Source organism: Hemitrygon akajei, chromosome 19 (assembly GCF_048418815.1).
Source record: "Hemitrygon akajei chromosome 19, sHemAka1.3, whole genome shotgun sequence".
NCBI lineage: Eukaryota > Metazoa > Chordata > Chondrichthyes > Myliobatiformes > Dasyatidae > Hemitrygon > Hemitrygon akajei.
In genome coordinates this window covers 73655244-73672200 of record NC_133142.1, presented here as the reverse complement: position 1 = coordinate 73672200, position 16957 = coordinate 73655244, and the positions used below count along the sequence as shown (strand labels likewise).

Below are 16957 nucleotides of genomic sequence, written 5' to 3'. Positions count from 1 at the left end.
AACTATTCAATACAGTGAATTCAATTTCAAATTTAAAGTGACTTGGAGAGATGATCTTTGCAAATTTTGGGAGACTGAGCATTGGAATATCTGGAAGGCTGTGACAGCTCAGCTATTGAGTTCATTCGGAAGGCAGGTTGATAGTCCTCTGGGTAATAAGGGGGTTTTACATGACAGTGTATGAAATGGCACCAATGTAGAAATTAAATCAGTTTCTCATCGTCATATGTACTGAAGTAGAGTGAAAAACATGTCTTGCACACCGAGATCTATTCACTGCAATGGTGTACTGAGGTAGTGCAAGGTAAAATGATATCAGTGTGCAGAATAAAGAGGTACAGTACTGAAAAAGTGCAATACAGGATGACAGTAGGATGGAAGGTCACAATGAGGTAGATTGTGAGGTCTAGAGTCCATTTTACCACATTTGGAAATGGTCTTACAACAGTGAGATAGAAGCCATCCCTAAATCTGGTGGCACGTGCCTTCAGGCTTCCAATGGTGTGGTGGGAGGGTGTGTTGGGAAGAAGAGAGAATGTCTAGGGTCGTTGGGAACTTTGATTATGCTTTATCAAGGCAGCAAGAAGTGTAGACAGCAAAGAGCTGAATGAATGGCAGTGTAGGTCTGAGCAACTCCCTTGTTGAGTTCTTGTGGAGTTGTATGGCAGGTGGGTGGGGGTCGAACCTGATTGCTTCAGTTTTGGTAGTACCAGATGACCATTCAGGAATGAATTGCATATGCCACATCTGTGGATAATGTTGCAAAATATGCATGAAAAATTTACTATCATTGGGTCCCCAAAATGCACTAGATGGGTAATGGAAGGAGAAGCATTTATGAAGATACTTTGGGTATGCATAGCTAGGTAAGGATGGAACAGTGGCTGTCTGAGCTAGAAAATAGGGGAGATGCAATTGAGTTTGATCTTGGCCATTCTAAATGTTACACTGAAGTCAAGCAAAGCATGGAGGATTACCCTATTATAACATTTATTAATGTCCTCTGATTGGCTAGTTTACACAATATCAATCCACAAGTGTTCATGTTTTAAGGTATGTCAATTTGGTGCTGTATCCTCTTTCTATCACTCTGCTCTAGCAATCTAAATATTGACCATAAGACCATTATACATCGGAGCCGGTGATATCACCACCTGATATTTCTTTTCTCATAAGACCAAAAGACACAGGAGCAAAATTAGGCCATTTGGTCCATCAAGTCCTTCCACTATTCCATAATGGCTGATTTATATTCCCTCTCAAACCCATTCTCCTGTCTTATCCTTGTCTAATCAAGGACCTATCAACCTTCACTTTAAATATACCTAATGACCTGGCCTCTGCAGCTGTCTGTGGGAATACATTTCACAGGTTAACCACCCTCTGGCTAAAGAAATTACTCTTCATCCCTGTTCTAAATGGAGGTCCCTCTACTATAAAGTTGTGCCCTCTGACCCTAGACTCTCCTCTCCACGTCCACTCTATAGGCCTTTCAATATTCAATCAGTTTCAATGAGATCCCCCTTATCCTTCTAAACTCCAGTGAAACAGGCCCAAAGCCATCGAACACTTCTCAAAAGTAAATCCTTTCATTCCTGGAATCTTTCTTGTGAGCCTCCTCTGGTCCTTTCGCAATGCCAGCACGTCCTTTCTTAGATAAGGACGTACTCACAATGATGTACTCACCGTCCCAGAGTTGACATACTTCTTCTTTTTCCCTCTTTTCTTTGGATTTAAAACCTAAAGAAAACAATATAGTGTTATTTAGACTGAGATGATGTTAGAAGGATGTGATTATTATAAATCTCTATAAATCAGAACAGCATAAGTTAAAAAAAAACACAAAACAAGGAAAGTGAATTTAAGTAACACACACACAAATTAGTGGAGAATCTCTGCAGGTCAGGCAGCATCTATGGAGTAAAATGACTAGTTGATGCTTCAAACAAAGACCCATCATGTAAATAAAAAAGTAAGTGTTGGCTTACATGTAAATTTGAATTAAATGTAAATTAAAGCCACCTAAAAGGTACAGGTTGGTGTCTCATCAATACCTCTGCAAGAAACGGTACTTGTTTTAAATACTGTTCAGGAAACTATAGTCTCCTGTATCTGATTTCCCCCTTGTTTTAGTGATTGTAACCCTATCTTTTTCCATCCAGTGATCTTTGTCATAACTATTCCTCAAAGAATTTTGCCTTAATTAATAAGAATTTCCTCCGTCACTGAGATTTTGAATCAATGTGTCACAAAAACAGAAAACCTTGACATTATGGGATCAACAAGACTTGAAATCTACGTTGGCAGTCTTATTGCAGGGTTTTAATCCAAAACACCAACAATTCCTTCCACCCACAGACACTGCTCAATGCTGAGCACCCTCACCAGATTGTTCGTTGCTTGAAATCAGTGTTAACTTTTTGTAAGTTACAATTGAGTCATTAGGAGTGTCCTTTATTTCAATTTGAAATGCAGTCAATAGGTAGGTAAGACAATTCTAATATTCTACCTCCATTTCTGTTCATGAACTTAGTAAGATCATTTTAAAGTTATCAGCACAGAAACTCATTAGCATTCAGTAAGCTGTTCCTAAGAAGTCTACCGTTAGTATTGACTCATGAGTATTCAATAATGTGAAGGTTTATGGCTGACTAATATAATACATTTCATCATGCCCCTTCAGGACCATGTTGTTACTAAGCTGTTGTTATTTGACTGAGCTACTGGAGTGGGATCAAATAATTAATAGATTATTCAGGACTGGCTGATCAAGACTCATCAGCGTTTTTCCAGAAATGTACCTCTTCCTACACCTCACGGCCTCGCAAAGATTTTGCACTTTTGTTTAGAAAATAATGTTAAAGTATACACAATTTGGGAATATGGGTTTCCATTCAGTAGGAACTATACTGAGATTTTCCAAACTCTTTCATTGCCTTCTGAAAGTAGAGAGACAAGATGGCGACTGATTGTCTCAAACTCCTTTCTCACTACTCCCCTTTTCCTCTTTATACTATCCATCTCACCTCTCTACTCGCAGTCCTAAGGCTGGGATTTTACCTGAAACATCAACAGTTCCTTTTCTCCCACAGAATTTGCTTGACCCACTGAGTTTGTCCAGCAGGTTGTTGTTTCAGATTCTAACATCTGCAAACTCGTTTGTTTCCTGAGAGAGGAAACTACATTTTTTTTAGTTTGGAGCAGTTTGAAGGCAGGGATAAACAGACAGGTTGCTAACTCCTTTGGAATACAATTATTTTTAAACAATTTCTGCACTCTTCAACTTCCTGCATCTCAGATCCAGTTCCTAGCAACTACAATGCCTATAAAAAGTATTCACTCTGTTGGAAGTTTTTATGTTTTATTGTATTACAACATTGAATCACTGCAGATTTGATTTGGCTTTGTTGACACTGATCAACAGAAAAAGACTCTTTGGTATCAAAGTGAAAACAATTTTATCCAAAGCGATCTAAATTAATTACAAATATAAAACACAAAATACTTGATTGCATAAGTATTCCCCCACTTTAGTATGACACACCAAAACATCACTGGTGCAGCCAATTGGTTTTAGAGGTTGCATAATTAGTTAAACAGAGATCTGTTTTTGGAGACCTGTGTGCAGTCAAGGTAATTCAATTGATTGTAGTAAAAATACACCTGTGTCCGGAAGGTCCAACTGCTGGTGAGTCAGTATCCTGGCAAAAACGACACCATGAAGACAAAAGAACACTCCAAGCAACTCCACAAAAAGATTATTGAAAAGCACAAGTCAGGAAATGGATCCAACAAAATTTTCTAATGACTGTATATCCTTTGGATAATAGTTTAAGTTGATCATCAAGAAATGGAAAGAATATGGCACAGCTGTAAATCTGCCTAGAGCAGGCTGTCCTCAAAAACTGAGTGACTGTACAAGAAGGGGGCTAGTGAGGAAGGCCACCAAGAGACCTATGACAACTCTGGAGCTTCAGTGGCTCAGATGGGAGAGACTGTGCATATAACAACTGTTGCCCGGGTGCTTCACCAGTCACAGCTTTATGGGAGGGTGGAAAAGAGAAAGTCTCTGTTGAAAAAACTCAGATGAAATCTCAGCTAGAGTTTACCAGAAGGCATGTGGGAGACTCTGAAGTCAGCTGGAAGAAGGTTCTATGCTCTGATGAAATCAAAATGAAGTTTTTTGGCCATCACACTAAATGCTATGTTTGGCATAAACCAAACACCACACATAATCAAAAACACACCATCTCTACCATGAAGCACGGTGGTAGCTGCATCATGCTGTGGGAATGCCTCACTGCAGCAGATCCTGGAAGGCTTGTGAAAGTAGAGGGTAAAATGAATGCAGCAATATTCAGAGAAATCTTAGAGGGAAACCTGATGCAGTTTACAAGAGAACTGTGACTTGGGAGAAGATTTGTTTTCCAGCAAGACAATAACAGCAAGCATAAAGCCAAAGCTACACAGGAATGGCTGAAAAACAACAAAATTAATGTCCCGGAGTGGCCAAGTCAGAGTCCAGACCTCAATCCAGTTGAGCATTTGCGTCTGGACTTGAAAAGGGCTGTTCACGCACAATCCCCATGTAATCTGACAGAGCTTGAGCAGTTTTGTAAAGAAGAATGGGGAAAAATAGCAGTGACCAGATGTGCAAAGCTGGTAGAGACCTATCCACACAGACTCGAGGTTGTAATTGCTGCCAAAGGGGCATCTACTAAATACTGACTTGAGGGGGTTGAATACTTATCCAATCAATTATTTTATATTTGAAATTAATTTAGATCACTTTGTAGAGATCTATTTTTGCTTTAACATGAAGAAGTCTTTTTCTGTTCATCAGTATCAAAACAGCCAAATTAAATCCACTGTGATTCAATGTTGTAAAACAATAAACCATGAAAACTTCCAAAGGGGGTGAATACTTTTTATAGGCACTGTATAATAAATATGCTTATGCACATTTATAACTGAATGAGATTGTAACCAAGTTGTCAACCTGTACCTGATCACAGCCCAGACACTAATGCCCATCAAGGAGTTCATGCACTTGACTATCCACTCACATACGAAAGTAAATGGTATGAGTCATGAACTCTAATGTTTATGTCGATTCTGAAAATAATTCTTGTTCAAGTATCTCTCCTGTTGTTAGTCACAGAGTCATGAGGGGATACATCATGGAAATCAGTTAAAGATGAGCTTTATTTGTCATACATACATCAAAGCATAGAGTGAGATGTGTTATTTGTGCCAAATTAAATCAACGAGGACCGTGTTGGGTGCTGCAAGTATCGCAGTGCTATCATAGCAGGCCCACAATTTATTAACCCTAACTATATGTCTTTGGAATGTGGGAGGAAACCAGAGCACCCAAAGGAAATCCATACAGACATGGGGTGAATGTACAGACTCCTTTCAGACAGTGACAGGAATCAAACCTGAACTTACAGCTAGCACTGTAAAGTGTAACACTAACCACTATGACACCATTCTGTTCTACACTTAATATTAAACCCCATTTTTAAATTTTCCCTGCATTCTCATCAACTCTTTCCAGATTCTACCATCCTAGGGGCAATTTACAGTGGCCAACTAACCCACCAACCTGCTCAATGGGCACAGGAGGAAACTGCAGCACACAGAGGAAACCCAGCGAGAGCATGCAATCTCCATCTATGCTGACAGAAGAAGTCAGGATGTGCCAGGGCCACAGGTGCTCTGACACACCAATTCTACTAGCTGTGCCACAGAATCCCGCTAGCCTCTGCACATATAGTTAAACAATGCTCTCAATTTTAAATTCTCTTCCTCTTTTGAAATCTCTCCATAGAATGCCACATGAATAGACCTTTTGACCACTATCCTCTGCCTTCTATAGGCAAGTTAATTCTGAAGCCAAGTGACCATGGATCCCATGCACTTTCATCTTCTGGATGAGCCAACCATGAGGGACCTTGAGTTAGTGGCCAAGTTGATTGATAAAGATAGGATAGTGGATGTTGTCTACATGGACTTTAGTAAAACAATTGACAAGGTCCCACATGGGAAGCTGGTGCAGAAAATTAAATCTTATGAGATCCAAGCTGAGTTAGTAAATTGGATCTGAAACTATTTTGTCAGAGCAGGCAGTAGGCAGTAGTATTTGAAGTTCAAGTTTACTGTCATCTAGCCACACATATATACAACAAAACAAAACTGTGTTCCTCTGGACCATGGTGCACCCATACAATATATATCACACACAGCACGTGAACCAGAATATTTACTGTAAATAAGTTAAAATATAATTGAACATGCACGTAGTAAAGCACAGCACAGGTAAACAGTACAGGAAACAGCTCGCTGTCCTGGTGACGAGACCTTGGTGGTGACAGGGAGTTCATTAGTCTCATGGCTTGAGGGAAGAAGCTGTTACCCAGTTCAGCAGTCCAAGTCCTGATACTCCTGTACCTCCTTCCTGATGGTAGTGGATCAGAGATTATGGGATGGATGGAAGGGATCCTCCACAATGCTTCCAGCCCTTTGTTTGCTTCCTACACTATTGGTAAATGTCACAATGGGGGTGGAGGTGGGAGGGAGACTCCAATGACCCTCTTGGTGGATTTTACAATCCTTTGTAGTGCCTTATGGCTTTCAAACCACACAAAGATAAGACCATAAAACATAGGAGAAGAACAGGCCATCTGGTCCATCCAGTCCACTCCGCCATTCAATCATGGCTGATCCCTTTTTTCTCCTCCTCAACCCCAGTTCCTGGCCTTCTTCCTGTAACCTTTGATGCCATGTCCAATAAAAAACCGATCAATCTCTGCTTTAAGTAAACCCAACGACCTGACCTCCACAGCTGCATGTGGCAACAAATTTCACAAATTCACCACCCTCTGCCTAAAGAAGTTTCTCCCACAACTCTGTTTTGAAAGAGTTCCCCTCTATCCTGATGCTGTGCTCTCTTGTCCTAGACTCTCCCACCATGGGAAACATCCTTTCCACATCTACTCTGTCTAGGCCTTTCAACATTCGAAAGGGTTCAACAAGATCCCCCTCAACCTTCTTAATTCCAGCAATTACAGACTCAGGGCCATCAAATGTTCCTCATATGATAACCCTTTCATTCCTGGAATCATCCTTGTGAGCCTCCTCTTGATCCTCTCCAATGCCAGCACATCTTTTCTTAGATGAGGGACCCAAAACTGTTCACAATACCCAAGGTGAGACCTCACCAGCACCTTATAAAGCCTCAACACCACATCCTTGCTCTTATATTCCAGACCTCGTGAAATGAATGCATTTGCCTTCCTCACCACCAACTCAACCGGCAAGTTAACCTTTAGGGTGTTCTGTACAAAGACTCACAAGTCACTCTGCTTTTTAGATTCCTGGATTTTCTCCCTGTTTAAAAAATAATTTGCACATTTATTTCTACTATCAAAGTGCATGACCATGCATTTTCCAACATTGCATTCCATTTGCCACTTTCCTGCCCATTCTCCTGATCTGTCTAAGTCCTTCTGTATCCTACCTGTTTCCTCAACACTATCTGCCCCTCAACCAATCATATCATCTGAAAACTTGGCAAAAGTGTAATCTATTCCATCCTCTAAAACATTTATATACAGCATAAAGAGAAGTGGTCCCAATATTGACCCCTGTGGAACACTACTAGTCGAGGTTCTCCAGCAGGCACTCATGGAGTGAGCTTTGGATTTGCTCCATTACCTTTACCTTTTTTAACCCATGATCACCCTTATTTAATCTATTCTTACCTACACTAGAAGATTTTTATTATTTCTTTTGAATTACCTTCGAGTTTGTACCGTGAATTTTGAAGATATGAGAACAGAAATAAGTTTAAGATCTAAAGGGCGAGAACCTAAAAATGGGAAAGATTCCGACAGCAACGGAAAGAAGAGAAAAGCTGAATCTAAGCATACTGAGTTAACTTATGACATGATGTTGGATCTCTTAAATGTAAAATTTGATGAACAACATCAAAGTATTAAAGAAGACTTAAAGTCATTCCAGGATTCTTTGGAATCACTTGGTCTCGAAGTTAAACAGCATCAAACCAGAATTGTCGGTCTGCAAGACGATGCTTGGAAGAGGGATTTGAAAATTGAGAATCTGGAACAAAAATTATCCTCAACGGTTAAACAGTTGGAGACTTTTAAATCCAAGATTATCGATCTTGAAAATCGATCCAGGAGACAGAACTTACGTATAATTGGTCTCCCCGAAGATATCGAGAATGGGGGACTCTTCAAAATTCTTCTCTCAACTTTTAAAGGATGTGTTCCCCACTGAATTCCCTGACAACCCTCCATTACTCGACCATGCCCACCACTCCACTCACTGGAAACCGGTTTCCTCAGCTAAACTGCGAGCAGTAATTGTCCGATTTCATTATGTTCTTGTTAAAGAGCATCTTATCCGTATTTCTCGTTGGCAAGGTATGATTAATTTTCAAGATTATCATTTCCGTCTCGTGGAGGATTATAGTCCAGAAGTGATGAAGGTGCGGCTCGCTTTTAAACCTTTGGTGTCGGAATGTTATGAAAAAAATCTCAAACCAGTGTTATTGTATCCTGTGCACCTAAGGATTTTGCCTTCAGAAGGACCATGTCGTATCTTCCTCTCTACAAGTGAAGCTCAAAGTTTCTTGGATGAGCACTATCCAACTGTTTCAGACACTCGGCTCTAATTAATGTATGGTTTTTGCGGTACTGGCTCTGTTCTTTCCTATTTTTTTTAAAGCCTATAATCATCTTGTGAAGTTTGATTTTTTTAAGTTTAGGATTTTTGTTTTTGGTTACTAGTGTAGGCTCATTTTATATTTCAATTAAAGTTTCTCTTTGCTGATGTATTTACCTTTTTTTAATTTACTAATTTTAACTATTCAATTTTTTTGACATTGTTATTAATGATTTGACGGTGAATTTTTTTTGTTCTGGATGAATATCCTTTTTTTTCATCTTTCATTTAATTAAGACGGTGGTTTGTTTTCCTTTTCTCAAAACACCCTTTGTTCTTTCACCTTGCCTTTTTGTTTGCATCCTTCTTCCCATAATGCCTTTTTTTATAATCTTATTTTAAATTGCTTTTGTTTTTACCCGTCTTATAATATGTATTGCACCTACTCTTTCCTCTCTTTTTAGAAACTACATTATGATCACTGTTTTAGTATAGTGTTTAATAATTCTTTTGGATTTTGGGTGGTTCTTTTTTAAACATATTTCTTTGGAGTTGCCTTCTGGAGACATGGGGATAGATTTAGTATTATTCCTTTTCCTGGCCTCTTTTTGGCCTAGTCTGGGATCTTTGTCGGTGGAGGATGGTGGGGGGGGGGGTTCTTTTCTATTAGTTTTTTTAGTTTTTCTATTTGGGTTGAATTAGAACTACCAAAATGTCTGCAGTGTCATCACATCCGGTTCCTCCCGGAACTTTTGTTCCTCTTCCGGGTTCATGAGTTCACAGTATGGTTAATTCTTTATATACCAAAGGGTTGATCCTAGGAAATATGGCTCAGATTATTAATTTTGTCTCTTTGAATACAAATGGTTTAAACCATCCAATTAAACGGAAAAAGATTTTCAAAGTATTCCAAAGACTGAATGCTCATATTATTTTTGTACAAGAAATTCATGTGAGGAAAGAGAATAATCAATGTTTTTCTAGGTTTTGGAAGGGTCAACAGTATCATTCAAACTCGCATGCCAAAGCAAAAGGAGTTTCAATTTTTATAGACTTCTCAATTACGTTTGTTCAGCATGATATTATTTCCGATCCGAATGGTAGATTTTTGTTAATTACTGGGTTACTTTTTAATAAAAAGGTTGCTATGGTTAATGTTTATGCTCCAAACATGGACTACCCCAAATTTTGAAAGTCTTTATTTACTTCTCTCCCTAATCTAAATGAATATATGTTGATAATGGGTGGTGATTTCAATTGTTTAAATCCCTTGCTGGATAGATCCATATCTACTCTGAGTTTACCTAATAAGTCTTTTTTGACTGACTCTGGAATCTTAGATATTTGGAGATTTCTACACCCTAAGGACAAAGAATTTTCATTCTTTTCACATGTTTATCATGCTTACTCGAGAATTGATTACTTTTTTACTGACTCTCATTTTATTCCATCTGTGACTGATTGTAACTATGACATTATTGCCATTTCTGATCATGCTCCAATGGAACTTTCTATCAAATTAATGGATACAGCTCCTAGTATTAGACAATGGCGATTTGATTCTACTCTGCTTCAAGATTCGGACTTTGTTAAATTTGTGAAGGAACAGATTGATTTCTTCTTTTCAACTAATACTACGGAAGAAATTTCCAGCGGGACACTTTGGGACACCTTTAAAGCATATATAAGTGGACAGATTATCTCCTATTCTGTTGGTTTGAGGAAACGTATTAAGAATGAAACTCTCCTATTGATTGATAAGATCAAAGAAATTGATAAGAAATATTCTATTGCTCCTAGAAAGGAGCTTTATAAACCAAGAGTTGAGCTTTAAATGGAACACAGCTTATTACTTATTATTATTTTCATTAATTGAGAATCGATTAATGAAAACCAGAAGTGAGTTTTATATTCATAGTGATAAATCAGACAAATTATTAGCCAACTGATGGAAAACTGCCTCGGTTAAACGTCAAATTATCAAGATTCGTAAACATGATGATGATTTGACAGTTAATCATGATGAGATAAACAAAGCTTTTCAAGAATTTTATACCTCTATGTACCACTCTGAATTTCCTCATGATCCCAATACCATGCATGGTTTTTTAGGGAAATTGAATTTTCCGAAACTATCACCTGAAGAACGTTTAACATTAGAAACTCCTATTACAGATGCAGAAATAAGAAGTGTAATTTCTTCAATGAATTCTGGAAAAGCACCAGGTCCAGACGAGTATACAGCAGAATTTTAAAAGTTTTTTTCTTCTACTCTTTCTCCTTGGTTATGTAGAGTTTTTGAAGAAGCAATTAGATTAGGTAAATTACCACAATTGTTTTATAGAGCTTCTATTTCTTTAATTTTAAAAAAGGACAAAGATCCTACTGATTGTGTATCCTTTAGACCGATATCCCTGTTGAACGTAGAATGTAAGATTTCTTCCAAGATGTTGGCGACTAGGTTAGAGAAGGTGTTACCTCAGATTATCTCTGTGGACCAAACTGGATTTATCAAAAACTATTATTTATCTTTTAATATCAGGAGATTAATGAATATTGTTCATACTCCTTCACATAGTACTCCAGAATGTGTCATTTCATTAGATGCTGAGAAAGCATTTGATAGAGTAGAATGGTCATATTTATTTAGCGTGCTTAAGAAATTTAATTTTAGTCCGTTATTTATATCTTGGATTAAATTGATATATCACACCCCAGTAGCTAATAATACTAATAATTTCTAATAATCTTACTAATAATCAAAGATCTCCCTTTTTTCGCCTATTTCGGGGTACTAGGCAAGGTTGTCCTCTTGGTCCATTACTATTTGATATTGCCCTGGAACCTTTAGCAATTGCTATTCAAAAATCACCTAATATTCTTGGTATTACCCGCGGGAATGGGATACATAAGTTATCATTATATGCAGACAACTTGTTATTATACATTTCTAATCCTGAGAAATCCATTCCCACAGTTATATCCCTGTTGGCTCAGTTTAGTAATTTTTCTGGTTACAAACTGAACCTTAATAAGAGCGAACTGTTTCCCCTAAATATGCAGGTTCCAATTTATGGAAGTTTACTTTTTAGATTGGTTACCAATCACTTTGTATATTTTGGGGTTAAAATTACAAAAAAAACAAGGATTTATTTAAGGCTAATTTCTTACCTTTAATCAATCAGATTAAACATTTGTTTACCAAATGGTCACCATTGTCTTTGTCACTGATAGGTTGGATCAATGCTATTAAGATGATTATTTTACATAAATTTTTATATTTATTTCCAGCGGTACCAATTTTTATTCCAAATTCTTTTTTTGATAAAGTTGATTCTAAAATTTCCTCATATATATGGCAGAATAAAAATCCTAGGTTAGGTAAAAGATACTTACAGAAGCCTAAAAAGGAGGGTGGACTGGCTTTGCCGAATCTTAGATTTTATTATTGGGCAATTAATATTCAAAATATGAAATTTTGGTTATGGGACTTGGATATAGCTTCAAGTCCTCACTGGGTAAATTTGGACATCGGATCTGTACAAGGGTTTTCATTGGGTTCTATTTTAGGGATTTCGCTTCCCTTTGTTCTTTCTAAATTGTACAAACAAAAGGATAATCCGATAGTTAAATACCCTTTATGAATATGGTTTCAATTTCGGAATTTTTTTGGCTTGAATCAATTTATTCTAGCAATTCCTACTATATTGTGGTGACCCACTTTCTGCGCAGGCGAACCGGCTCACAAATAGCCGGGGGGTGACTTTGGTAAAGCACCTCTGATGTCATTTCTGCCCGGAGAGGGCAGGCACTAGGGATTAAATGCCAGTGCCGTGAAGTTTGAATAAACTAGTCTCGAAACTGACTGCGTGTCGTTATTTCAGCGCTGTGTGTAGCATATTGCTACATTGGTGACCCCGACGGTCCAAACGGGATTTGGACCAAAGATGACCGACTCTTCATCTGTTCACAGTTTTGCTAAAACTGCCGACTTTCTGGACGCTGCGACCACGCATGTGGTTTAGCCAAGCAGAAGCTCAGTTCCAGATTCGGCAGATATCCTCTGATTCCACGTGTTACTACCACGTGGTGAGCGCCCTTGACCAGGAGACGGCTGCCCAGGTTGCGGATTTCATACATTCGCCCCCGGAAGAAGGCAAATATGAAGCATTCAAGGCGCTGCTCATTGGGACCTTTGGCCTCTCACGGCGTGAGCGGGGTACCCGCCTGCTTCACCTGGACGGTTTGGGAGACAGACTGCCGTCAGCATTGATGAACGAGATGCTGTCCCTGGCTGATGGACACAAGCCCTGCATCATGTTCGAGCAAGCGTTCCTAGAGCAACTGCCCGAGGACATACATCTGCTCTGGCCGACGCAGATTTCAGCGACCCCCGGAAGGTGGCGGCCCGGGCAGACGTGCTGTGCAAAGCCAAGAGGGAGAGCATGGCGTCCGTCGGGCAGATTACCAGGCCACGTGCCCAACAGCAGACCAGACCAGGCCCGGCAGGGGTGCGCACACAACACAGAGGCAGGAGTGAGGAGGACAGTGAACAGTGGTGTTTCTACCACCAGCGGTGGGGCACAGAAGCCCGCCGTTGTCGCCCGCCCTGCAAGGGCCAGGGCCAGCTGCCGCTAATGACAATGGCGGCTGGCCACCAGGACAGCCTCTTGTACATCTGGGACAAACAGTCAGGATGCCACTTCTTGGTCGACACCAGAGCGGAAATCAGCGTCTTGTCCCCAACGGGGTACAACTCCCGCAACAGGAAGCCAGGACCCACTCTGAGGGCCGCAAATGGCAGCACGATACGGACCTACGGCACCCGCACAGTGCAGCTGCAGTTCGGCGCCAGCCGGTTCACGTGGGACTTCACACTGGCCGCGGTGGCCCAACCACTCCTGGGGGCGGACTTCTTGCGAGCTCACAGCCTGCTGGTTGACTTGCAAGGGAAAAGACTGGTACATGCCGAGACTTTCCAGACGTTCTCCCTGGGTGAAGCCAAGTTGCCGGCCCCACACCTGGCCTCCATCACGCTGTCAGACAACGAATTCACCAGAATCCTGGTGGACTTTCCATCGATTCTGGCACCGCAGTTCATGGCAGCCATGCCCAGACACAGGGTACAACACCACATCCCTACCCAGGGACCACCCCTCCATGCCCACGCACGAAGGCTCCCCCCGGAAAAGCTCCGCCTGGTGAAGGAGGAGTTCAAGAGGATGGAGGAATTGGGGATCGTACGGAGGTCCGACAGTCCATAGGCCTCCCCCCTCACATGGTGCCCAAAGCAGCCGGGGTTTGGAGACCATGCGGCGACTACTGCAGACTGAACGAGGCTGCAACTCCAGACCACTACCCCATGCCGCACATACAGGACTTTGCAGCAAACCTGCACGGGGCAAGAATCTTTTCCAAAGTAAACCTCGTCCGGGGATACCATCAAATCCTGGTGCACCCTGAAGACATCCCCAAAACAGCACTCATCACCCCATTCGGCCTGTTCGAGTTCCTCTGAATGCCATTCGGCCTGAAGAATGCCGCACAGACGTTCCAGTGGCTAATGGATGCAATGGGACGTGACTTGGACTTTGCGTTCATCTATTTGGACGACATCCTTATAGCCAGCAGTAGTCGCCAGGAGCATCTGTCCCACCTCCGCCAGCTCTACTCCCGCCTGAGTGATTTCGGCCTCGCGATCAACCCGGCCAAATGTCAGTTCGGTCTCGATACCATCGACTTCCTGGGCCACAGGATTACCAAAGACGGGGCAACACCTCTGCCCGCCAAGGTAGACGCGATCCGCCACTTTGCCCGGCCCAACGCGGTCAAAGGCCTGCAGGAGTTTGTTGGTATGGTGAACTTCTATCACCGTTTCTTCCCCTCAGCAGCCCGTATCACGCGCCCTTTGTACACCCTGATGTCGGGTAAAGGCAAGGACATTACTTGGGACAAGGAGGCCGCGGCCGCTTTAGTTAAAGCCAAGGAAGCCTTGGCAGATGCCGCGATGCTGTTGCACCCCAGAACGGATGTTCCAACCGCCCTCATGGTGGACGCATCCGACACAGCAGTCGGTGGGGTGCTGGAGCAGCTCATCGAGGGGTGCTGGCAACCCTTGGTGCTCTTCACCAAGCACCTACGACCACCCGAACTCAAGTACAGTGCTTTCGACCGGGAGCTGTTGGCACTGTATCTGGCAATCCGGCATTTCAGGTACTTCTTAGAAGGCAGGCTGTTCACCACGTTCACAGACCCCAAACCGTTGACCTTCGCGTTCACGAAGATGTCCGATCCCTGGTCGGCTCACCAGCAGTGACATCTGTCCTATATTTCCGAGTACACAACGGACATCCAGCATGTCTCGGGAAAGGACAACGTCATGGCGGACGCACTCTCCAGACCAGCTGTCCAGGCCCTGTCCCTGGGGGTGGTCTATGCAGCACTGGCGGAGGCGCAGCAGGCAGATGACGAGATGCCCAGCTACAGGACCGCAGTCTCGGGTTTGCAGCTGCAGGACTTTCTCGTAGGCCCAGGTGATAGGACCCTCCTGTGCGACGTGGCTACCGGCCAACCTCGCCTCATCGTCCTGGCAGCCTGGAGGCGGTGAGTTTTCAACTCCATACACGGTTTGGTGCACCCATCTATCAGGACAACCGTCCGGCTGGTCTCCAGAAAGTTCGCGTAGCACGGACTTCGCAAGCAGGTCAGTGAATGGGCCAGAATATGCGCGCAGTGCCAAACAGCCAAGGTGCAGCGGCACACTAAAGCCCCGCCACAGCAGTTCGAACCCACCCACCGGAGGTTCGACCACATTCATGTGGATATCGTGGACCCCCTACCAGTGTCCCGAGGAGCGCGGTACCTCCTAACTATGATAGACCGGTTCACGGGGTGGCCAGAGGCGGTCCCGCTCATCGACACATCTGCCGATTCCTGCGCCCGAGCACTGATTGCAACCTGGGTAGCACGCTTCGGGGTACCGGCCCACATTACCTCCGACAGAGGCGCCCAGTTCACCTCCAGCCTGTTGGGAACGCAGCTACACCACACTACTGCCTACCACCCACAGTCGAATGGACTAGTGGAGCGTTTCCACCGTCACTTGAAGTCGGCTCTCATGGCCCACCTGAGAGGACCTAACTGGGTGGACGAGCTTCCCTGGGTCCTGCTTGGAATTCGCACAGCACCCAAAGAGGATCTGCACGCCTCGTCGGCGGAGCTGGTGTATGGCGCACCCCTGGCTCTCCTGGGAGAGTTCATACCAGCCCCAAGGGGGCAAGAGGAAGAACCTGCAGCAGTCCTAGACAGAGTATGCAAGAGGCTCGGCAACCTGGACCCCGTACCAACTTCACAGCACGGACGGACCCCGACCCATGTACCCAAAGACCTGCAGAACTGTAAGCTTGTGTTTGTACGAAGGGGCGGACACCGGACACCGCTACAGCGGCCGTACGAGGGGCCATTCAAGGTGATCAACAACGACGGGTCCACGTATGTTCTGGACATTGGGGGAAAAGAGGAGGTTTTCACAGTGGACCGACTCAAACCAGTCCATGTGGACTTGGCACAGCCGGTCGAGGTTCAGGCACCGCGGCGCAGAGGCAGACCTCCCAAACAGAGGCTGATCTAGACTGTGGACATTGGGGGGTGTATCGCCGGTTCTGGAGTGGGGTGGTTATGTGGCGCAGGCAAACCGGCTCACAAATAGCCAGCGCGCGGTGGGAGACTTTGGTAATGCACCTCTGACATCATTTCCGCCCGGAGAGGGCGGGCGCTAGGGATTAAATGTCAGCGCCGCGAAGTTTGAATAAACTAGTCTCCAAACGACTTACCGACTGTGTGTCATTATTTCAGCGCTGTGTGTAGCACATCGCTATAATATCTAATTTCTTTTTTCATCCCTCTATTATGGACCAAACCTATTTAGCTTGGAAAACTAAAAGTATATTACAATTTTCTGATTTATTTCTGGATAATTGTTTCATGTGTTTTGTACAATTATCTAATAAATATAATTTGCCTAGATCCCATTTCTTTAGATATTTACAGATTAGAAACGTTTTAAATACTATGTTTCCTACCTTCCCGAATCTGGATTCTGTGGGTACTTTGGAAAAGATTTTAGATTTAAATCCTTTTCAGAAAGGTGTAATAGCAACTGTTTATAATATAATTATGAAACTACGTCCAGATGTATCTAATAAAATCAAGAATGATTGGGATAGGAAACTTAAGCTTACTTTACCTATTGAAAAATGGAAAAAAA

The 16957-nt window shown here is 42.5% G+C and overlaps 1 protein-coding gene across 3 annotated transcripts in view; it reads right to left on the bottom strand.

Annotated features, from left to right (window-relative positions):
- The window catches only part of cpne9 (copine family member IX), a 627771-nt gene that overhangs the window by 69286 nt on the left and 541528 nt on the right, over positions 1-16957 (bottom strand). For all 3 annotated transcript variants that reach the window (XM_073072861.1, XM_073072862.1, XM_073072863.1), the window contains one exon: positions 1687-1740. In XM_073072861.1, the coding sequence (XP_072928962.1) occupies positions 1687-1740 (54 nt within the window). The remainder of the gene's footprint in view (positions 1-1686; positions 1741-16957) is intronic.